Source organism: Nomascus leucogenys, chromosome 19 (assembly GCF_006542625.1).
Source record: "Nomascus leucogenys isolate Asia chromosome 19, Asia_NLE_v1, whole genome shotgun sequence".
In the NCBI taxonomy this organism is placed as follows: Eukaryota; Metazoa; Chordata; class Mammalia; order Primates; family Hylobatidae; genus Nomascus; species Nomascus leucogenys.
The window spans coordinates 39,315,462-39,340,087 of NC_044399.1; the positions used below are offsets into that span (position 1 = coordinate 39,315,462).

The 24,626-nt window shown below is 46.4% G+C and overlaps 1 protein-coding gene across 1 annotated transcript; it reads right to left on the reverse strand.

Moving 5' to 3' along the window:
- Positions 1-9,298: 9,298 nt before the first annotated feature.
- LOC101176379 (inverted formin-2-like) lies at positions 9,299-14,100 on the reverse strand. Its single transcript, XM_012503521.2, has 4 exons — positions 14,066-14,100; positions 9,947-10,467; positions 9,627-9,696; positions 9,299-9,338 (listed from the first exon to the last, which is right to left on the reverse strand). Exons 1-4 carry the CDS (start codon positions 14,098-14,100, stop codon positions 9,299-9,301), a joined length of 666 nt encoding a protein of 221 aa, XP_012358975.2.
- Positions 14,101-24,626: the final 10,526 nt, after the last annotated feature.

Sequence of the window (24,626 nt, forward strand, 5' to 3'; positions counted from 1 at the left end):
TGTAGTTTTAAAGAAATGAGTTAGGCAACAGGCTAATCATGTATACTTCACTGGGTTTTGAATGCCAACAATCATATTCTTTATAAGGCACAGATATTTTTCCAAAGAACAAGTATGTGAACCTGAAAAGTAATCACCACTTGGTAGTGACAATATAGATAGGGTGAAGGGTGTCATCAAGAAGCAATGAAAAGATACATTTGCAGTTAAATTTGTAAACCATGATGTTTAATACATATGGTAATAAAGAATACTTTCTCCTGTTTCGACATTATTTTAGAATTTAAGATAGAAACTAAAATACCTAGGGATAATGATATGACTATCAAAAATTAAAGGACATTTTGAGTATTATAGGTTAAGAATGAAAACTTACTACCCAATGAACAGGGGATAATTCATTATGCTCCATATGCATTGAATTAAAAGACAGGCCCATTACCTAGATAATTTGAAAGTTTAATTTTATTTAAAAGTCTTGTTTCATTCATCAAGCTAAAGGATTAGCTCCCAGAAATATTCTAAGATTGCATATCCCCAACTCCGTAGGAAGTATAGAAAGAATGTTATAAGGGCCCCCATCTAAACATTATTATGTAAATAATTTAGTACCATTCCATTTGCCTTTGTAGATTTAAAAATGTAAATGGCTTTCTCATATTACGAAACGTCATTTTTCAAAACCCAGATAAACATAGTATATTGCAAGAGAATAATTATTTTCTTTATTAAAAAAGAAATGCTGGATGCTAAGTCCAAGAGACATAAATTATTTTATACTAATAACTACTAACATTTTATTCATTAAAATATAAAGGTCCAAGATTTCAAAATGATCTTTAAATGATAACATGTTGATCTCTTTTTCTTCTTTCTGTAAACCTTTTTGAGTCTCAAAAATACTAAACTATACAAGCAATATTAAATAGTATATAAACTTGGATTAAAATATTCAAATTTACTAGAATGTGGACATTGGAAAGAATGAAAATAAACAGAGGCATAAAGCAGCAGATATAAAATTAAGAAAGCAACTGAGTGTTTAAAGTACATATTCATCTGTAGTCTAATGTCTACCATAAACAGTGAGTCTTCTCAGTAAAACACAAATTGTTCATGAAGGGAAAAAGCATGTTGTATTACAGAATATTCAACATAATTTTTTTTAGTACTAAATTGTGCCTGGAATATTATCGGTTTTTCTATTATGAACTTATGCACTTGCTAATTTTTTTCATAAAAAGTTGTGTTTACAACTCCATTCAAAAGAAGTTTTTGGTGGTTTTTGTTTTTTTTTCCTTCGAGACAGAGTTTTGCTCTTTCCACCTAGGCTGGAGTGCAATGGTGTGAACTTGGCTCACAGCAACCTAGCAACCTTCGCCTCCCAGGTTCAGCTGATTCTCTTGCCTCAGCCTCTCGAGTGGTTAGGACTACAAGCGTGCACCACCATGCCTGGCTAATTTTGTGCTTTTAGTAGAGACGTGGTTTTGCCATGATGACCAGGCTGGTCTTGAACTCCTGACCTGAGGTAATCCGTCCACCTTGGCCTCCCAAAGTGCTGTGATTACTGGCAAGAGCCACCCTACCCGGCCTCAAAAGCAGTTTTTAAAAGCAAACACAATATAACACCAAAGTTGAAAAATCTATGCTCACCCAAAGATGCCAGGTTTAATTATTTATAGAATACTGCATCAAAAATAAGACAATAACCCAAAGTATACCATTAAAGATGTATCCACTCCTACAACTAGAGACACTTAATCTATCTGGTAGCAAATGATACTCCAATCAGTTTCAGCATGTCTGAAATCTGTAAGGACAAAAGTGATAAAACATGACCTTCATTCTTCATTAGACTCTTACAACACTTGAAGGAAAATAATTTCTGAAGCACAAAGAGGTAAAGAGGTGCAATCTTTCAAAAAGATATTCAGTGTTCACAATCCAAGAGTGCAATATCAGGCTGGGTGCGGTGGCTTACGCCTGTAATCCCAGCACTTTGGGAGGCCATGGTGGGTGGATCACCTGAGGTCAGGAGTTCGAGACCAACCTGGCCAACAGGGTGAAACCCTGACTCTACTAAAAATACAAAAATTAGCCAGGCATGGTGGTGTGCATCTGTAGTCTTAGCTACTTGGGGGGCTGAGACAGAAGAATCGCTTGAACCTGGGAGGTGGAGATTGCAGTGAACGAGATCATGCCACCTCACTCTAGTGTCAGTAACAGAATGAGATTCCATCTCAAAAAAAAAAAAAAAAAGAGTGTAATATCGGTATACACAGATAATATACTGAATGAAACAAATAGAATAATTTGAAGAGGTATCTTGATGAACAAGGAGTCATTAGAAAGGTTGTTTTCATGTCTTTGAAGGAAATTGCAATGTGAGAAATTAGTACTTTGACTAAATTTAGTAAATTTAGTACTATTTAGTACTATACTAAAAAAGTACTATTTAGTACTATACTAAAAAAGTACTATTTAGTACTATACTTAAAGTACTATTTAGTACTATACTAAAAGTTTGGTGCTAACATGTATTATTAACGTGAGTTAGGCAGAGTACCATATAATTTACACGTGTTATCTCATTTATTGTAGGTAAAACGTAATTTCAAACTCTGGGAGTATATATGAATTAGATGGAATAAAATTCTATTTAAATGGCCACCAGTAAACCGGTATCTAGGAACAGGGTGATACAGTGCCCAAGTTTTCTATTCTTACTAAATGTTGTGTTTCATTTTCAACGTTTTCTTGGATATTGCTCTTTTTTGGTCATTTTTATTTTTATTTTAGAAAACTAACAAATTGACTCTTCTTGGTACTGACTCTTGGGTTTTATAGAAGAAAAACTAATTAAATTCTGTACATTTACCTTTACCTCATTTTTTCTCTTTTAAATTTATTTTAATTGACATATAATAGATGTACATGTTATGGGGTACAGAGTGATATTTTGATATATTTATGCAATGCGTAAAGATCAAGTCAGAGTCATTATCATATCCATTGCCTAAATCATGTATTATTTCTTTGCAGTGAGAATATTCAAATATTCCTTATTTTAGTTATTTGAAAACACAAAATAAGTTCCCGTTAACTACAGTCACCCAATAATGCTGTAGAGAACTAGAACTTCTTCCTTCTCTCCAGCTGTAATTTTGTACGTATTAACCACATTTTTCTTATACTCTTCTTTCTCCTACTCTTTCCAGGATATGGTAACCAGAACTCTACCGTTATCTACTTCTATGAGATTAAAAATTTTAACTTCCATACATAAGTAAGAACATGTAGTTATGTGGTGTTTATGTTTCTATGCCAGGCTTATTTCACCTAACATAATGCCCTCCACTTGCATTCTTGTTGCCACAAATAACAGGATTTTGTTCTTTATTATGACTAAATAACATTCCATTATACATATATGTCACATTTCTTTATCTATTCATCTGTTGATGGACACTTATGTTGATTCCATATCCTGGCTATTGTGAATAGTGCTGTAATAAACATGGGGGTGCAGGTAACTCTTTGATATACTGATTTTCTTTCCTTCGGATATATACTGAAAACCATATGATTAAATTAATAAACAATAAAAGCGTTTGGCAAAATTAAATATTCTTACATGACAAAAAACCTCTCAACAATTTAGTATAGAAAATATATGCCTTAACACGGAAGGACATAAAGGACAAATCTACAGCTAAGATCATACTGAATGTGGAAAAGGTGAAAGATTTTACTGTGAACAAGAAAATAATTTTACTGGAACAAGAAAAGGATGCCTATTTTCACCAATCATATTTCACATAGTGAAAGTCTTAGCCAGGACAATTAGGTTAGAGAAAGAAATAAAGGACATCTGAATTGGAAAGGAGACAGTCAAATTGTCCCCGTTTAAAGACAATGTGATCTTATACATGGAAAAAAATAAGACTCTACCAAAAGCTTCTTAGGGTGATAAATGAAATGAATAAAGTTGCAGGATATAAATCAACATACAAAAATCAGTAGCATTTCTATACATTGATAGTAAACTAGCTGAAACAAGAAATTAAGAAAGCAATTCCTTTTACAGTAGTTACAAAAATGTACTTAGAAATAAATTTAACCAAGGAAGTAAAAGATTTCTACAACAAAAATGACAAATATTAATGAAAGAAATTAAAGAAAACACAAAAAAGGAAAGACATCCACGTTTATAGATTGAAATAATATTCTTAAAATGACCCACTATCCTATGTGATTTACAAATTTAGTACAATCACTAGCTTGTATTTTTAAAAGCACCTTTGCTGCATATTCTTAAGATACTCAATGGCAATGCCTGGATTTAAGTTTGAGGTGTTATTACATCTGTTTTATATTGGGCACAATATAATGTTATCAGAGATAACAGTTTTGAATGGTCCTAGGTCATACAGTAATATATACATTGTGATTTATAGACAAGCTATCTTTTAATATTCAGGCATTTAGAAAGTTCATTTAGACAAAGTTATAAAACTTGCCTTCCATTCTGCCTATATCACCTAAAAATCCTAATTTAAGAGGTAAATTTGATATTTTTTGATACACAATTTATCAACACAATAAAAATCTAACAACTATCATGTGCAGAGTGTGAAAATCTCATCAGATTAGGGAACACAAAGTCATCCTTTTCATATTTCGGAAGTAAAACTGTTTTGGAAACTGCTATTTTTAGAAACAGTTAAAAACATTTTTTCATTAGTTTTTCATGTAAAATTGTGACAACCAGCATGAAATAACTGTCATCACAGAAGCATGGTATATTCGATTCCAAAACATATTCTGCGTAAGTTTTATTATATTTATGTATTATTTATACTTAGATTGCAACCCATAATGTACAGATATTATTTTTCCTTCAACTCTTAAGAATATTCTTAAATAATAAAATTAAAATTAATGAATTATAATTTTTTTTGGTTGGGAAAATGAAGACACACACCTGACAGTGCATCACTTCACCTCATCATTTCGTCTCATCATTTCATCTCATTTCATCATTTCATCTCATCATTTTATCTCATCATTTCATCTCATCCCATCTCATCTCATCATTTCATCGTATCATCTCACCATTTCATCTCATCATTTCGTCAAATCTCATCTCATTTCCATTTCATTTTCATTTCGTTATTTCATTTCATTTCACTATTTCATTTCATTTCATCTAATTTCATTTCATCTAATTTCATTTCATTATTTCATTGTGTCATTTCATATCTCATTTCATTTCATCTCATATTTTTATCTCATTTTTCATATCACTTTTCATCTCATCATTTCATCTCAATTCATTTCATCTCATCATTTCATCTCCTCATTTCATCATTTCATCCTTTCATTTCAACATTTCATCTCATCATTTCATCTCATTTCATTATTTCATTTCATCTCATTTCATTATTTCACCTAATTTCATTATTTCTTTTTTATTTTATTTTATTTTATTACCATACTTTAGGTTTTAGGGTACATGTGCACAATGTGCAGGTTTGTTACATATGTATCCATGTGTCATGTTGGTTTGCTGCACCCATTAACTCGTCATTTAGCATTAGGTATATCTCGTATTTCATGTCATCTCATCTCATCTCACTTCATCTCATCTCATTTCATCTCATTTCATCTCATCATTTCATCTCATTTCATCTCATCATTTTTCATCTCATCATTTAATCTCATTTCATTTCATCTCATCATTTCATCTCACCACATCTCTTAATTTCATCACTTCATTTCAACATTTCATCACTTCATCTCATCGTTTCATCTCATCTTTCAATTTCATTTCAATATCATCATTGCATTTCATCTTTTTTATTTCATCTCAGTTAATTATTTCATTTTATTTCATCTCATTTCATCTCATCATTTTTCATCTCATCATTTCATCTCATCATCTCATCATTTCATCATTTCATTTCATCATTTCATGTCATTTCTTCTCATTTCATCTCATCTCATTTCAATTTCATTTCATTATTTCATTTCATTTTACCTCATTTCATTTCATCTCATTTCATCTCATCATTTCATCTCATTTCATCTCATCATTTCATCTCATCTCATTTCATCTCATCATTTCTTCTCATCTCATCATTTCACCATTTCATCTCATTTCATCATTTCATCTCATCTCACCTCATCTCATCATTTCATCTCATTTCATCGCATCATTTCATTTCATCTCATTTTTCATCTCATTTCATCTCATTTCCTCTCATCATTTCATCCCATCTCACCTCAGCATTTCATCATTTCATCTTACCATTTCTTATTTCATCTCATCATTTTATCTCATCATTTCATCTCATCTCATCTCAACTCAATTCAATTTCCTTTCATTATTTCATCTCACTTCATTTCATCTCATTCATTTCATCTCATTTCATTACATCTCATCATTTCCTCTCATCATTACATCTCATCTCGTTGCACCTCATCATTTCATCTCATCATTCATTTGATTTCATTTCATCTCATCATTTCATCTCATCTCATCATTTCCCTTTCATTATTTCATTTAATCGTTTAATTTCATCATCTCATTTAATTTCACCTCATTTCATTATGTCATTTCATTTCATCTCATTACATTTCGTCTAATTTCATTTCATCTCATTATCTCTTTTCATCTAATCATCTCATCAACTCATCATTTCATCTCATCTCATATCTTCTCATCTCATTTCAATTTCATTTTTTCATTTCATTATTTCAGCTCAACTCATTTCATCTCATCACATCTCATCATTTCATCATTCTATTTCATTATTTCATCTTATCATTTCATCTCATCATTTCATCTAATCTCATTTCAATTTTATTTCAATTTCATTTCATTATTTCACTTCATCTCATTATTTCATTTCATCTCATCATTTCATCTCATCATTTCATCTCAACATCTCATCTCATCTCATTTCATCTCATCATTCATCTCATCATTTCATATCATCATTTTATCTCACCATTTCATTTCATCTCATCTCATTTCATCTCATCTCATTTCATCATTACATCTCATTTCATCATTTTATGTCATCATTTCATGTCATCATTTCATCACATCTCACTTCATCTCATCATTTCAGCATTTCATCTCATTTCATCTCATCATTTCAACTCATTTCATCTCATCTCATCATTTCCATTTCATTTCCATTTCATTATTCCATTTCATCATTTCATTTCATTATTTCATTTCATTATGTCATTTCATCTCATTACATTTCATCTCATGTCATCATTTCATCTCATCATTTCATCTTGTCATTTCATCTCATTATTTCATCTGATTTCATGTCATCATATCATGTCATCATTTCATCTAATCATTTCATCACCTCATCTCATCATTTAATCTCATCATTTAATCTCATTTCATCTCATCATTTCATCTCATCTCATTTCATCATTTCATCTCATCATTTCGTCTCATCTCATTTCATCATTTCATCTCATCTCATCATTTCCATTTGATTTCCATTTCATTATTTCATCATTTCATTATTTCGTTTCATCTCATTTCATTATTTCATTTCATCATTTTATTTCATCTCATTATATTTCATCTCATTTCATTTCATAACATTTCATTTCATCTCATTTCATTTCATTTCATCTCATCTCATTTCATCATTTCATCTTATCTCACCTCATTTCAATTTCATTTCAATTTCATCATTACATTTCATAATTTCCTTTCATTATTTCATTTCATTTCATCTCATTTCGTTATTTCATTTATCTCATTTCATCTCATCATTTCATCTCATTTTTCATCTCATCATTTTTCATCTCATTTCATCTCATCATTTCATCTCATCATCTCATCTCATCTCATTTCATCTCGTTCATCCAATTTCATCTCATCATTTTAACTTATTATTTCGTCCCATCTCAATTTCATTTCATTATTTCATTTCATTTCATCTCATCATTTCATCTCATCATCTCATCATTTCATCTCATTTCATCTCATCTCATCTCCTTTCAATTTCTTTTCAATTCTGTCACTTCATCTCATCATTTCAACTTACCATTTCATCTCAAAACTTCATCTCATCTCATCTCATCATTTCATCATTTCATCTCATCATTTCACCTCATCTCAAGTCATCTGATCATTTCATCTAACTGAAATGATGTAATGGAATCATGAAATGAAATGGATAGGATGCCCTCACTGATGTTAAATTTAAAAATTGTTTTCATGTATTCATTTTTATATTTATATGTATTTATATTTACTTATATTTCTTTTTACTTCTTTTTATTTATATTTTTACTTATTTCTTTATTTACAGACAAGGTCCTCTTCTGTGGCCTAGGCTGGAATGCAGTGGTGCATTCACAGTTCACTGCAGCCTCGAGCAAACCAGCCACCTCAGCCTCCCAGGTAGCTGGGACCCCAGGTGCGCACCATCACACCTGGTTAATATTTTATTATTTGTAGAGATGGAGGCTTGCTATGCTGCCCAGGCTGGTCTCAAACTTCTGGGCTCAAGCAATCCTCCTGCCTTGGCATCCCAAAATGCTGGGATTACAGACATGAGCCACAGTGCCCAACCTATTTATTTATTTATTTATTTAATAAAGACAAGGTCTCACTATGCTGCCCAGGCTGGTCTTCCACTCCTGGCCTCAAATGATTCTCCAAACTTGGCCTCTCAAAATGTTGGGATTACAGTTATGAGCCACCATGCCTGGCCTAAAAATAGTATTATATTTTTGCGTTATATAATTTTCAATTAGGTAATATGAAAATTCAGTACAGGAAATATGCCCTTAATTACATAGGCATAAACATTTGTTACACTGAGAAAAATCTAATAGAGCTAAAAGTAAAAATTAATTTGAAAAGGTCATTAGATACTCATACATTCTTAACGTTTACACATTCTTTCATATATTCACATATTCTTTTAACAGTATCAATGGTTTGGAGTTATGCGTACAAAACCATGACCTATATGGAATACAACAAATAACAGGCTAATAACTGATAACTAATACAACTAATAATTACAATTCAAGGCATGTTATATACAAAGCTTTAACTTCTCATCATCAGAATTTTTTTCTTTCTGTTTTGGCAGATACTATGAATACAACATTCAACTCACAGACACTATGGAGCCCTTACTAAGCATAAAGTACTGTGAAAGGCCAGTGCTAGGACAGAACAGAGACAGGGCCAGGGATACGACAGAACTGGGGCAGGGTCATGGCCAGAGATAAACCAGGGGCAGGGTCACAGCCAGGGAAACGACAGGACCAAGGCCAGGGCCAGAAGCAGGGCAGAACCAGAGCCAGGGCAAGGCCAGGGCCAGCAGAATGCCAGGGCAGGGCTAGGGTGGCACAGGGCCAAGGCAAGGCAGGGTCAGTGTAGAACAAGGAACGGGCTAGGGTATGGCAGGGCAGGGACAGGGAGGTCCAGGGCCAGAGCCAGGTCCAGGACATGGACAGGGCAGGGCCAGAAACATGGCAGGACCAGAAAGGGGACAGGGCAAGAGCAAGGCCAGAGAAGGACCATGGAAAAAACATGGCCATGGAGGGTCCAGGGCAAGGGCAAGTCCACGGCAGAACCAGAGCCAGGGCAGGCCAAAGGCAGGGCCAGGGCAGGGCAAGGCCAGGGTAGGGCAGGGCCAGTGTAGGGTGAGGGTAGGGCCAGGGCGAGTTCAGGGCCAGGACAGGACTAAGATAGCACAGGGCCAAGGCAGGGCCAGGGCAGGGCCTGGGGATTGTCAGGGCCAGGGCCAGGGTCAAGGCTGGGCCAGGGACAGGGCCAGAGCAAGGGCAGGGCCAGGGAGAAGGCAGAACCAGAGAGATCCAGAGCAAGGGAAGGGCCAGGGCAGAACCAGGACCAGGACAAGGCAAGGCCTGGGCAGGGCAAGAAAAGGGAAGGGCAAAGCCAGGGTAGAAAAGACCAGGGTAGGGCCAGGCCAGGGTAGGAGAAGGCCATGGTAGGGCCAAGGCCAAGGCAGGGCAGGGCTGGGGTAGCACAGCGAATGGCCAAAAACAGGGCAGGGCCATAGCAGTGGCAGGACTAGCAACAGGGCCAGGGCAAGCGCTGGACCAGAGCATGGTGGGGACAATATAGGGCCAGGACACAACATGGCAAGGCAGGTCCAGTGCCATTTCATGGACTCGGTAGGCCTGGGGTCAGGCCAGGGCAGGGCAAGGGCAAGGCCAGGGAGAAGGCAGGGCTGGGGCCAAGGCAGTACCAGGGAAGGGCAGGAACAGTGCAGGGCCAATGCAGGGTAAGGGCAAGGCCAGGGCATGGAAGGGCAGGGCACGACCAAGGAAGGGCCAGGAGAGGGCCAGGGCAAGGTCAGGGCCAGAACAAGAGTACGGCTGGGGCCAGGAATATGGTAACACCAGGGCTCAGCCCAGGCTGGGATACGCAGGGCAGAGCATGGCCTGTGCAAAGCAGGGTGAGGGCCAGGCCATACAGAGAGTAGGCCAAATGCCAAGGCAAGGCTAGGGTACTGCCAGGGCTGAGGCAAGGTCAGGGAAGGTCCAGGGCTGAGTCAAGGCTACAATCAATACACAGCAAAGGTCGGGGCAGATATAGGGCACAAGCAGGGCAGGCTAGGGCACGGCAATGGCAAGACCAGGCCATGGCAGGGCCAGCCCAGGATAGAACAGGGCACAGGCAGGGCAAGGCCAGGGCCATGGCTGGGGCAGGATAAGGACCAGGACCAGGGTCCAGGCCATGGCAAGGGTATGGCCAGGGCAGAGGTAGGGCCAGAGCCAGGGTCCAGGCAGGGCCAAGGCAGGTCCATTGCAGTGCCAGGGTTCAGACCAGGGCTAGAGCAGGGCTTGGGTAGGGCCAGAGCCAGGACCAGGAAAGGGCAATGTCAGGACAAGGGCCATGGCAGGACCAGCAACGGGGCTAGGGCCAGAACAGGGACAGGAACAGGGACAGGGTCAGGGCTAGGGCCAGAATAGCATGCCAGGGTAGAGCCAGGCCAAATTAGGGCCAGGACAGGGTCAGGACCAGGGCTGGGCCAGGGTATGGCCTTAAGTAGCGAAGGGCCAGGCCCAGGGTCCATGCCAGTGCCAGCGCCAGTCCAGGGCAGAGGCAGGGCCATGGCCAGGTCTAGGACAAGGCTGGGGCAGGGCCAAGGTCTGGGTCAGGGTCAGCACAAGACCAGGGCAGAGCCAGGGGAGGGACAGGGCCATGACAGGACCAGGGTCAGGAGCAGGGCTCAATGCCGGGCCAAGGCCACAGATAGGACCAGGTCTGTGCTAGGGCCAGTGTGAGGGCCAAGGCGGGGTCAGGGCAGGGCCAAAGGGAGGGCAGGGCCAGGACAGGGTGGAGCAGGCCTGGGGTAGCACAAGGTTAAGTCACGGCATGACAAACTAGGGCAGGTCTATGGCTGGGGCCGGGACAGGGCCAGAGCCAGGGCAGGGCCAAGACAGTGGCAGCTCCAGGGCAGAGCCAGGGTTAGGACCATGGACATGTCCAAGACCAGTGCCAGGGCAAGGGCACGGGCAAGGGCAGGGGCAGGACCAGGGTCATCTAAGAACCAGGGACAAAGCCAGGCCCAGAGCAGGGCCAGGACAGGTACCTGGCAGGGCTAGGGTCTGGGACAGGGCCATGGCAGGGCCAGGGCCAGGGCCACAACCAGGTCTGTGCTATGGCCAGGTCCAACACAGTGCCTAGGTGAGGCTAGGGTGAAGGTCAAGATAGGGCCAGGGCAGGGTCAAAGCCATGTTAGGGCCAAGGCAGGGCGATGGCAGCCAAGGCAGGGCCAGCAAAGCATAGGGCCAAGACAGGGCAGGGCCAGACCAGTGCCAAGACCTGGGCAGGGCCAGGGAACAGCCAGGGCAGGGCCAGGGCCAGGGCCATGACCATGACCTGGGCAGGACCAGGTTTGGGGCAGGGGCAAAACAAGGGCAAGGACAGTGCAGGTTCTTGGCACAGCCAGGGTCCAGGACAGTGTCAAGGCAGGGCCAAGGCAGGGTCTGGGCCATGGTAAGACCAGCAACAGGGCTGGGGCTAGGCCAGTGACAGGACCAGAGTCAGGGCAAGGAATAGAGCAGTGTAAAGCAAGGGTAGGGCCAGGGCCAGGGTAGAACCAGGGCAAGGTCCCAAGCAGGGAAGGGCCAGGGCCAGGACAGGTCAGGGCAAGGCCATGACAGGGCCAGCGGCTGCGTTAGGGCAAGGGCAGGGCCAGAGCAAGGTAAGGGTCAGGGCCAAGGCCAGGGTAGGGACAGGGCAAGAAATATGGCAGGACCGGGGCAATGCCAAGGCCAGAGCTGGGCCAGGGCTGAGCCAGGGCTGAGTCAGGGCAGGGCAGGGCAGGCCATGGTATGGCCAGTGCAGGACAGGACAAGAGCCGGTCCACAGAGAGAGCAGGGCTGATGCCAAGAAAGAGACAGGCTAGTGCCAAGGCTGAGGCAGTGTCAGAGCATGTCCAGGGCAGGGCCGGGGCCAGGGACAGAACCGAGCCAGGGCACAGCCAAGGCAGGGTAGGGTGGGGAAATGGCACAGCCAGGTCAGTACTGGGACAGGGCAGAGCAGGGCAAGGCGATGGTAGGGGCAGGGGAGGGACAGGCCAAGGCAGAGACATGTCACGCCAGGGCCAGGACACCTCCAAGTCCACTTCAGGGCCAGGGCTATGGCAGGACAAAGACCAGGGCCAGGGTCAGGGCCAGGACTGTGCTAGGGCCAGGTCCAGAGCAGGACCTAGCAAAGACTAGGGTGAGGGCCAAGGTAAGGCCAGGGCAAGGTCAAAGGCAGAGTAGGGCCAGGGCAGGGTGATGACACACCCAGAGCACAGCAGGGCAGGGTGATGGCAAGACAAGGGGCAGACCACTGCCAGCTCAGAGCCAGGGAAGGACCAGGGAAGAGCCAGGAATGGGTCTGGGTCAGGGCCAGGACCAAGGCAGAGCAGGGCCAGGGCCATGGCAGAGTCAGGGCAGGTCCTTCACAGCAGGACCAGGTTCCAGGCCAGGGCCAGGGAAGCAGCAGGGGCAGGGCCTGGATAAGGGCAGGGCCAGGGATATGGCAGGACCAGGGCTAGGGCCAGGACCAGGCCATAATGAGGGCAGGGCAAAAGCTAAGGCAGGGTCAGGGCAGGTCCAGGGAGCGGTCAGCACCAAGCGTGGCCAAGGCACAACCAGCGAAGGGTAAGGCAGGGCAATGGCACCACTGGGCCATGACAGGGCAAGGTCAGTGCCAGGGGAGGGCAGAACAGGCAGGCCCATGGTGGGGCCAGGGCAGGGATGGGCCAAAGCAGGGCCAGGACATGTCCAAGGCCAGGTCAAGGCCAGAACAGGAGCAGGACCATGACCATTGGCAGGGCCAGTGTCATGACAGGACCAGGGTCAGGACAGGGGGCAGGGCCAGAGCCAGAGCCAGAGTAAAGGTCAGGCCAGCACAGGATCAGGGCAGAGCCAGTGCCAGGGCAAGACCAGGGCAGGGACAGGGTAGCACAGGGCCAAGACACGGTCAGGATGGGACCAGAGCAGGACAGGGCCGAGACAGTCCAGGTAACAGTAGGGCAGGTACAGGGCAAGACATGGCAGTACAGGGCCAGATCCATGGCAGGGGCAGGGCAAAGCTAGGCCCATTGCCAATGCACCTGCCCTCCATACAGGGCTCCTACCACCTGGCCACTGCTGCAGCCCATCCATCACTGTAAGCCTGAACTCCAATCCTGGCTGCAGCCGCCTGCCCTCCTAGTGAAGCCGCTCTCCTACCACTCTGGTGCACTGCAGTCTCTGTCACTGCCACCCACCTGCAACGAGGTGAGCTGTGGTTTCGCAGGCTCTAGGTGTCTCCTCCTCCTCCTGGCAAGGAGCTGCTGGGCAGACAAAGCCAGAAAAGCCTGGAGGAAGATGTGAGAGGTGGAAGGGTTAGAGCCTCAACTTGTCATGCCGGCCACTGGGTGGCAGGGGCCAGTTTCAGCAAAGGCACTCACACCCACCATCCAAAGTCCAGCCTCTCCTTTTGGCCCAAGCTGGCTAGGAACTGGGGTCTGGGGTGGGTATGGAGACACCACAGCACCCAGCTCCCCACTCCACAGGAACCATTGGGCCCATCGTGGCTGCACTCGTCGGGGAACAGGAGAAGCAGAAAAATTCAGACCCAGCCAACCCTCCACACCCAGGTGCCAATTCCTGTTCCAGACACCTATATGCACAGGGCCTTGTCCCCCGTGGTGTCCCCAGGGGTGCCTGGCAGCCTCTGAGGCAAGACTCAGAGTGCACAGGACCAGGAACCATGGTGGGTGAGGGGGCTCTGCCATGCTCAGGATTCCCACGCAAACGCTGCACGCCTGCCGCACTCCAGTATGACCAAGAGTAGGTTGGCCTCTGGAGTGTGGAGTCAGGGAGGAGAGAACCACTCCTTCCTTGGATGCCAACTCTGCTGACCACCGCCAGCAGTGCAGCCCCTGATAGCAATGAACTCGCCCCTCCTCCACGGCTAGTCCTGCCCTCAGTAGCGCCCCCCACCTCCATCCCCCAATGCTGCCAGTAGCATATACCCAATAGTGCCCTAACCTGTCCTCCTCCATGGGCACTGCAGACCCAGAAAGTGCCCATAACCCACCCTCCTTGCCGTGGGCAGTGCAGCCCTGTACAGTGCTATCAACCAGTACCCCTAATGCAGGCAAGGACACCCTGGATAGCGCCCCCAACCCACCCCACACTGCGAAAGGTGCAGCCCTGGATAGCCCCTGTCCTACCACTCTGGTCGTGCTGCAGTCTCTGTCACCACCACCACCAACCACAGTGAGGCAAGCCAGTGGGCCGCAGGCTCTAGCACCCAGCAGCCAGGCACGAAGCAGCTCTCGCTGATGGCCGGCTCCTACCACTCCCACCATGCTGCTGTCTCCGTGGCTGTCTTCTTTGACTACAAAAGAATGAAACTAGGTATCAATAAGAAGAGTAACTTTGGAAAGAATACAATCACAGGGAAGTTAAACACTACTCTCCTGAATAAATGACTAGCGGGTCAATGAAGACACTAAGACAAATTCAAAAATTTCATGAAACAAAGGGTAATGAAAACACAGTATACCAAAATTGTTACGCAGAAAGCAGGACAAAGGCAGAGATTTATAGCTATAAGAGTCTACCATCCAAACAAAAGAAAAACTTCAAATAAATAATACATCTTAAAGAACTAGTAAAGTAAGAACAAACTAAACTGAAAATAAGAAAATAAATAAGATCGTAGCAGGAATAAAATTGAAATAAAAAACACACAACATTAAATGAAAAGCTGGTTTTCTGGAAAGCTAAACAAAATTGACAAACTTTTAACCAGGCTAACTAAGAAAATAAGAGACAAGATTCAAATAAATAAAATCAACAGATTAAAAAAGGAGACATTACAACTGATACTACAGAAATTCAAAGGATCATAACTGGCTATTATATGCCAATAAATTGGAAAGCCTAGTAGAAATTGGCAAATTCCTAGATGCATACAACCTACTTACGTTGAACAATGAAAACATCCAAGACTACAACAGACTGGTAACAAGTAATGAGATCGAAGCCATCAGAAAAGCTCTCCCGGTAAAGAAAAGCCCAGCAACTGATGTCTTCACTGCTGATGGCTTCACACCAAACAATATAAAGACCTAGTACCAACCCTACTCAAACTATTTTGAAAAACAGGAGGGAATACTTCCAAACTTATTCTATGAGACCATTATTACTGTGATACCAAAATCAGACAAAGGCATCAAAGAAGGAAACTACAGGCCAGTATCTCTAATACTGATGCAAAAATCCTCAACAAAATACCAGTGAGTCAAATTCAGTAATACATTAAAAATATAATTCATCATGATCAAGTGGGATGTATCCCTGGAATGCTGGGGTCACTCAACATACAATGTGATACATCCCATCAACCAAATAAATGACAAAAGCAGTATGATAGTGTCAACTGAAACTGAAAAAGCATTTGATGAAATTCAGCATCCCTTCATGCTATAAATCCTCAAAAAACGGGTACAGAAGAAACACACCGCAACATAATAAAAACTACAGGAAAGACACCCACAGTTAGAATCAGATGGAATGAGGAAAAATGGAAAGCTTTTCCTCTAAGATTGAACATGATAAGGATGCCCACTGTCACCACTGTTGTTTAACGTAGTACTGGAAATCCCAGCTAAAGCAATCAGTGCAGCACCTGATATGGCCCCCAACCCACCCTGTCCCCTGCCACCAGCAGTGTAGCCCCCAGCAATAGTGCACCCAAGACACCCAAACCACCCTGCCTCCCCACACCATGGGCATTGCAGCACCCCAAGCACCCTTAACCCGAAACTGCCACCCCCCGCAGCCACGCAGTGCAGCCCCGGAGAGCACACTTAGCCCACCTCACTGTTGCCAGCAATACAGTCTGGGATAGTGCCCCCAACCGGCTCCCCACCAAGGGCATTTCCATCAAGATGGAAATGTAAAAAATTTCTTTGAACTGGATAACACAACCTATCAAGACCTCTGGGATACAGCAAAGGCAGTGCTAAGAGGAAAGTTTGTAGCCCTAAACACCTATGTCAAAAAGTCTGAAAGAGCACAAACAGACAATCTAAGTTTGACAATAAGGCCATAGTTACCAAAACAGTATGGTACTGGTTTAAAAGGCACATAGACCAATGGACCAGAAGAGAGAACCCAGAAATTAACCCAAATACTCACAGCCAACTGATCTTTGACAAAGTAAACAAAAACATAAAGTGGGGAAAGGACACCCTTTTCAACACATGATGTTGGGATAATTGGCGAGCCACATGTAGGGGAATAAAACTGTATTCTCATCTCTCACCTTATAGAAAAATCTACTCAAGATGGATTAAGAACTTAAACCTAATTCCTGAACTATAAAAATTCTAGAAGATAACACTGGATAAACCCTTCTAGACATTGGCATAGGCAAGGATTTCATGACCAAGAACCCAAATGCAAATGCAATAAAAACAAAGATAAATAGCTGGGACTTAAATAAACTAAAGAGCTTTTGCATGGCAAAGGGAAGAGTCAGCAGAGTAAACAGACAACCCACAGAGTGGGACCCCTGACCCTGACCCCTGACTCCTGACCCCTAACCCTTAACCCTAACCCCTAACCCCAACCCTCACCCTCACCCTAACGCAACCCTAACCTCTAATCCCTAACCCCTAACCTCTCTTAACCCCTAACTCTAAACGTTGACTCCTAATCCCTAACTCTGACCCCAACCCCTATCTCCAACCCCAAACACTAAACTTAACCCCTAACCCTAACGACAACCTTAACCCTAGGTTTGCTACTAAGTTTGTATTGACTATGTCAACGTTGATTATTATAATCGCTGTCTTAGGACTGCACGGCAGCGAGGGGATTGCGAATCTTATATTAATATTTTTGTATTGAGGCAGTGCATTAGCATTACAGGTGCTTGTTACATGAGCAATGGGGATGTCATATTTTGGGTGTCACGTCTGCATTACGAATGCCGCATTTGTCTTCCGCGGCTGCGGTGTGTATCTCGCATTGCGGCCGCCTCACAATGGCTGGGGAGAACCTCGGTGGGCAGGATTCAGAGGGGCTTTTGGTTTCCCGTTTTCCACACTGAACCCTTCTAACTGGTCTCTGACCCTGATTATTCAGGGCTGCAAACAGGAAGGATTTTACTCACCGTCGATGCCGCCCCGAGTTGTCCCAAAGCGAGGCAGTGTCCACAAGGTCTGTGCTGAGGAACGCTGCTCTGCCTTCGCGGTGTCTCCCGGGTCTGTGCTGAGCAGAACGCAGCTCCGCCCTCGCGGTGCTGCTGGCCCACCCAGGTCTGTGCTGAGCAGAATACTGGTCTGCCTTCGCTGTACCTCCGAAGTCTGTGCAGAGGAGAACTCAGCTCTGCCCTCGCGATGCTCTCCGGGTCTCTGCTGAGGAGAGCACAGCTCCGTCCTCGCAAAGGCACAGCGCCGGCGCAGGCGCAGGGGGCCGCACAGCGCCGGCGCAGGCGCGGGGGTGGGGGCCCCCCCGCACAGCGCCGGCGTAGGCGCAGAGGGGGGCGCACAGCGCCGGCGCAGGCGCAGAGCCGGGGGGCCGCACAGCGCCGGCGCAGGCGCAGGCGCAGCGGTGGCCCGCCCCCCCCCCCCCCCCCCCCCCCGCACAGCACCGGCGCAGGCGCAGAGGGGGCGCAGAGCGAGCATCGCGAGGGTGGAGCTTAGTTCTCTGCACACACTTCAGAGGTACAGCAAGGGCGGACCAGTGTTCTCCTCAGCGCAGACCCGGGCTGGCCGGCGGCACTGCGAGGGCAGAGCTGGGTTCTGCTCAGCACAGACCCGGGGGACACCGCGAAGGCAGAGCTGCGTTCTCCTCAGCACAGACCTTGGGGACACTGCCTTGCTTTGGGACAATTCGGGGCCTCATCGATGGTGAGTAAAATCCTTCCTGTTTACAGCCCTGAATAATCAGGGTCAGAGACCAGTTAGAAGGGTTCAGTGTGGAAAATGGGAAACCAAAAGCCCCTCTGAATCCTGCCCACCGAGGTTCTCCCCAGCCATTGTGAGGCGGCCGCAATGCGAGATACACACCGCAGCTGCGGAAGACAAATGCAGCATTAGTAATGCAGACGTGACACCCAAAATATGACATCCCCATTGCTCATGTAACAAGCACCTGTAATGCTAATGCACTGCCTCAATACAAAAATATTAATATAAGATTCGCAATCCCCTCGCTGCCGTGCAGTCCTAAGACAGCGATCATAATAATCAATGTTGACATAGTCAATACAAACGTAGTAGCGAACCTAGGGTTAAGGTTGTTGATAGGGTTAGGGGTTAGGGGTTAAGTTTAGTGTTTGGGGTTGGAGATAGGGGTTGGGGTCAGAGTTAGGGGTTAGGAGTCAACGTTTAGAGTTAGGGGTTAAGAGATGTTAGGAGTTAGGGGTTAGGGTTGCGTTAGGGTGAGGGTGAGGGTTGGGGTTAGGGGTTAGGGTTAGGGGTTAGGGGTTAGGGTTGGGATTACGTGTCAGGGGTCAGGGTCAGAGTCAGGGTCAGGGGTCCCACTCTGTGGGTTGTCTATTTACTCTGCTGACTGTTCTCTTTGCCGTGCAAAAGCTCTTTAGTTTAAGTCCCAGCTATTTATCTTTGTTTTTATTGCATTTGCATTTGGGTTCTTGGTCATGAAATCCTTGCCTATGCCAATGTCTAGAAGGGCTTATCCAGTGTTATCTTCTAGAATTTTTATAGTTCAGGAATTAGGTTTAAGTTCTTAATCCATCTTGAGTAGATTTTTCTATAAGGTGAGAGATGAGAATACAGTTTTATTCCCCTACATGTGGCTCGCCAATTATCCCAACATCATGTGTTGAAAAGGGTGTCCTTTCCCCACTTTATGTTTTTGTTTACTTTGTCAAAGATCAGTTGGCTGTGAGTATTTGGGTTAATTTCTGGGTTCTCTCTTCTGGTCCATTGGTCTATGTGCCTATTTTTAAACCAGTACCATACTGTTTTGGTAACTATGGCCTTATTGTCAGACTTAGATTGTCTGTACTCTTTCAGACTTTTTGACATAGGTATTTAAGGCTACAAACTTTCCTCTTAGCACTGCCTTTGCTGTATCCCAGAGGTCTTGATAGGTTGTGTCATCCAGTTAGAAGAAATTTTTTACATTTCCATCTTGATGGAAATGCCCTTGGTGGGGAGCCGGTTGGGGGCACTATCCCAGACTGTATTGCTGGCAACAGTGAGGTGGGCTAAGTGTGCTATCCGCGGCTGCACTGCACGGCTGTGGGTGGGTGGGGGGTGGCAGTTTCGGGTTGAGGGCGCTTGGGGTGCTGCAATGCCTATGGTGCAGGGAGTCAGGGCGGTTTGGGTGTCTTGGGTGCGCTATTGTGGGGGGGCTACACTGCTGGTGGCAGGGGGCAGGGTGGGTTGGGGGCCATATCAGGTGCTGCACTGATTGCTTTAGCTGGGATTTCCAGTACTATGTTAAACAACAGTGGTGACAGTGGGCATCCTTATCATGTTCGAGATCTTAGAGGAAAAGCTTTCCATTTTTCCCCATTCCATCTGATTCTAGCTGTGGGTGTCTTTCCTGTAGTTTTTATTATGTTGCGGTGTGTTTCTTCTGTACCCGTTTTTTTGAGGCATGAAGGGATGTTGAATTTCATCAAATGCTTTTTCAGTTTCAGTTGACATTATCATACTGCTTTTGTCATTTATTTGGTTGATGTGATGTATCACATTGTATGTTGAGTGACCCCAGCATCCCAGGGATACATCCCACTTGATCATGATGAATTATCTTTTTTATGTATTAATGAATTTGATTCACTGGTATTTTGTTGAGGAATTTTGCATCAGTATTAGAGATACTGGCCTGTAGTTTCCTTCTTTGATGCCTTTGTCTGATTTTGGTATCACAGTAATAATGGTCTCATAGAATAAGTTTGGAAGTATTCCCTCCTGTTTTTCAAAATGGTTTGAGTAGGATTCGTACTAGATCTTTAAATTGCTTGGTGTGAAGCCATCAGCAGTGAAGACATCAGTTGCTGGGCTTTTCTTTACCGGGAGACTTTTTCTGATGGCTTCGATCTCATTACTTGGTACCAATCTGTTGTGGTCTTGGATGTTTTCATTGTTCAACGTAAGTAGGTTGTATGCATCTAGGAATTTGCCAATTTCTACTAGGCTTTCCAATTTATTGGCATATAATAGCCAGTTATGATCCTTTGAATTTCTGTAGTATCAGTTGTAATGTCTCCTTTTTTTTAATCTGTTGATTTTATTTATTTGAATCTTGTCTCTTATTTTCTTAGTTAGCCTGGTTAAAAGTTTGTCAATTTTGTTTAGCTTTCCAGAAAACCAACTTTTCGTTTAATGTTGTGTGTTTTTTATTTCAATTTTATTCCTGCTACGATCTTATTTATTTTCTTATTTTCAGTTTAGTTTGTTCTTACTTTACTAGTTCTTTAAGATGTATTATTTATTTGAAGTTTTTCTTTTGTTTGGATGGTAGACTCTTATAGCTATAAATCTCTGCCTTTGTCCTGCTTTCTGCGTAACAATTTTGGTATACTGTGTTTTCATTACCCTTTGTTTCATGAAATTTTTGAATTTGTCTTAGTGTCTTCATTGACCCGCTAGTCATTTATTCAGGAGAGTAGTGTTTAACTTCCCTGTGATTGTATTCTTTCCAAAGTTACTCTTCTTATTGATACCTAGTTTCATTCTTTTGTAGTCAAAGAAGACAGCCACGGAGACAGCAGCATGGTGGGAGTGGTAGGAGCCGGCCATCAGCGAGAGCTGCTTCGTGCCTGGCTGCTGGGTGCTAGAGCCTGCGGCCCACTGGCTTGCCTCACTGTGGTTGGTGGTGGCGGTGACAGAGACTGCAGCACGACCAGAGTGGTAGGACAGGGGCTATCCAGGGCTGCACCTTTTGCAGTGTGGGGTGGGTTGGGGGCGCTATCCAGGGTGTCCTTGCCTGCATTAGGGGTACTGGTTGATAGCACTGTACAGGGCTGCACTGCCCACGGCAAGGAGGGTGGGTTATGGGCACTTTCTGGGTCTGCAATGCCCATGGCGGAGGACAGGTTAGGGCACTATTGGGTATATGCTACTGGCAGCATTGGGGGATGGAGGTGGGGGGCGCTATTGAGGGCAGGACTAGCCGTGGAGGAGGGGCGAGTTCGTTGCTATCAGGGGCTGCACTGCTCGTGGTGGTCAGCAGAGTTGGCATCCAAGGAAGGAGTGGTTCTCCTGTCCCTGACTCCACACTCCAGAGGCCGACCTACTCTTGGTCATACTGCAGTGCAGCAGGCGTGCAGCCTTTGCGTGGGAATCCTGAGCATGGCAGAGCCCGCACACCCACCGTGGTTCCTGGTCATGTGCACTCTGAGTCTGTGCCTCAGAGGCTGCCAGGCACCCCTGGGGACACCACGGGGGACAGGGCCCTGTGCATGGAGGCGCCTGGAACAGGAATTGGCACCTGGGTGTGGAGGGCTGGCTGGGTCTGAATTTTTCTGCTTCTCCTGCTCAGCGACGAGTGCAGCCATGATGGGCCCAGTGGTTCCTGTGGAGTGGGGAGCTGGGTGCTGTGGTGTTTCCACACCCACCCCAGACCCCAGTTCCTAGCCAGCTTGGGCCAAAAGGAGAGGCTGGACTTTGGAGGGTGGGTGTGAGTGCCTTTGCTGAAACTGGCCCCTGCCACCCAGTGGCCGGCATGACAAGTTGAGGCTCTAACCCTTCCACACCTCACATCTTCCTCTAGGCTTTTCTGGCTTTGCCCACCCAGCTGCTTCTTGCCAGGAGGAGGAGACACCTAGAGTCTGCGACACCACAGCTAGCCTCGTTGCGGGTGGGTGGCAGCGACGGAGACCTCAGTGCATCAGAGTGGTAGGAGAGTGGCTGCGCTAGGAGGGCAGGTGGCTGCAGCCAGGGTTGGGGATCAGACTTACAGTGATGGATGGGCTGCAGCAGTGGCCAGGTGGTAGGAGACCTGTAGGGAGGGCCGGTGCATTGGCAATGGGCCTGGCTTTGCCCTGCCCCTGCCATGGATCTGGCCCTGTACTGCCCTGTCTTGCCCTGTACCTGCCCTACTGTTACCTGAACTGTCTCGGCCCTGTCCTGCTCTGGTCCCATCCTGACCCTGTCTTGGCCCTGTGCTACCCTGTCCCTGCCCTGGTCTTGCCCTGGCACTGGCCCTGCCCTGAACCTGTGCTGGCCTGGCCTTGGCTCTGGCCCTGGTTCGGGCCCTGCCCCTTGTCCTGACCCTGGTCCTGTCATGGCACTGGCCCTGCCAATGGTCATGGTCCTGCTCCTGTTCTGGCCTTGTCCTGGCCTTGGACATGTCCTGGCCCTGCTTTGGCCCATCCCTGCCCTGGCCCCACCATGTGCCTGCCTGTTCTGCCCTCTCCTGGCACTGACCTTGCCCTGTCATGGCCCAGTGGTGCCATTGCCCTGACTTACCCTGCGCTGGTTGTGCCTTGGCCCTGCATGGTGCTGGCCACTCCCTGGACCTGCCCTGACCCTGCCCTTGCTTTTGCCCTGCCCTCACTATGGCGTGGTCCTGGCACTAGCCCTGGCCCTGCCCTTATCCAGGCCCTGCCCCTGCTGCTTCCCTGGCCCTGGCCTGGAACCTGGTCCTGTGAAGGACCTGCCCTGACTCTGCCATGGCCCTGGCCCTGCTCTGCCTTGGTCCTGGCCCTGACCCAGACCCGTTCCTGGCTCTTCCCTGGTCCTTCCCTGGCTCTGAGCTGGCAATGGTCTGCCCCTTGTCTTGCCATCACCCTGCCCTGCTGTGCTCTGGGTGTGTCATCACCCTGCCCTGGCCCTACTCTGCCTTTGACCTTGCCCTGGCCTTACCTTGGCCCTCACCCTAGTCTTTGCTAGGTCCTGCTCTTGACATGGCCCTAGCACAGTCCTGGCCCTGAACCTGGCCCTGGTCTTTGTCCTGCCATAGCCCTGGCCCTGAAGTGGACTTGGAGGTGTCCTGGCCCTGGCGTGACATGTCTCTGCCTTGGCCTGTCCCTCCCCTGCCCCTACCATCGCCTTGCCCTGCTCTTCCCTGTCCCAGTACTGACCTGGCTGTGCCATTTCCCCACCCTACCCTGCCTTGGCTGTGCCCTGGCTCGGTTCTGTCCCTGGCCCTGGCCCTGCCCTGGACATGCTCTGACACTGCCTCAGCCTTGGCACTAGCCTGTCTCTTTCTTGGCATCAGCCCTGCTCTCTCTGTGGACCGGCTCTTGTCCTGTCCTGCACTGGCCATACCATGGCCTGCCCTGCCCTACCCTGACTCAGCCCTGGCTCAGCCCTGGCCCAGCTCTGGCCTTGGCATTGCCCCTGGTCCTGCCATATTTCTTGCCCTGTCCCTACCCTGGCCTTGGCCCTGACCCTTACCTTGCTCTGGCCCTGCCCTTGCCCTAATGCAGCCGCTGGCCCTGTCATGGCCCTGCCCTGACCTGTCCTGGCCCTGGTCCTTCCCTGCTTGAGACCTTGCCCTGGTTCTACCCTGGCCCTGGCCCTACCCTGGCCTTGCACTGCTCTGGCCCTTGCCCTGACTCTGGTCCTGTCACTGGCCTAGCCCCAGCCCTGTTGCTGGTCTTACCATGGCCCAGACCCTGCCTTGGCCCTGCCCTGACACTGTCCTGGACCTTGGCTGTGCCAAGAACCTGCACTGTCCTTGCCCTTGTTTTGCCCCTGCCCCAAACCTGGTCCTGCCCAGGTCATGGCCATGGCCCTGGCCCTGCCCTGGCTGTTCCCTGGCCCTGCCCAGGTCTTGGCACTGGCCTGGCCCTGCCCTCTCTTGGCCCTATGCTTTCCTGGCCCTGCCTTGCCTGCCATGGCCCTGCCTTGGCCCTAGCCTGGCTTTGACCCTGCCCTGGCCCTATCTTGGCCTTCACCCTAGCCTCACCTAGGCACTGTGTTGGACCTGGCCATAGCACAGACCTAGTTGTGGCCCTGACCCTGGCCCTGCCATGGCCCTGTCCCAGACCCTAGCCCTGCCAGGTACCTGTCCTGGTCCTGCTCTGGGCCTGGCTTTGTCCCTGGTTCTTAGGTGACCCTTGCCCTGCCCCTGCCCTTTCACTGGCACTGGCCTTGGACATGTCCATGGTC

Bases quoted from the DNA above. Each gene is read 5' to 3' on its own strand.
- LOC101176379 (XM_012503521.2), bottom strand. From the start codon at position 14,100: ATGGGCCCAATGGTTCCTGTGGAGTGGGGAGCTGG. The intron at 10,468-14,065 runs GTGCTGTGGTGT...TGCTTTGCACAG, and splicing joins CCTGTGGAGTGGGGAGCTGG to GCCATGCTCTGCCCTGCGTA. The intron at 9,697-9,946 runs CTTTTCTTGCCC...CCTCACCCTACA, and splicing joins TACCCTGGCTTTGCCCTTCC to CTGGCCCTGCCCTACCCTGG.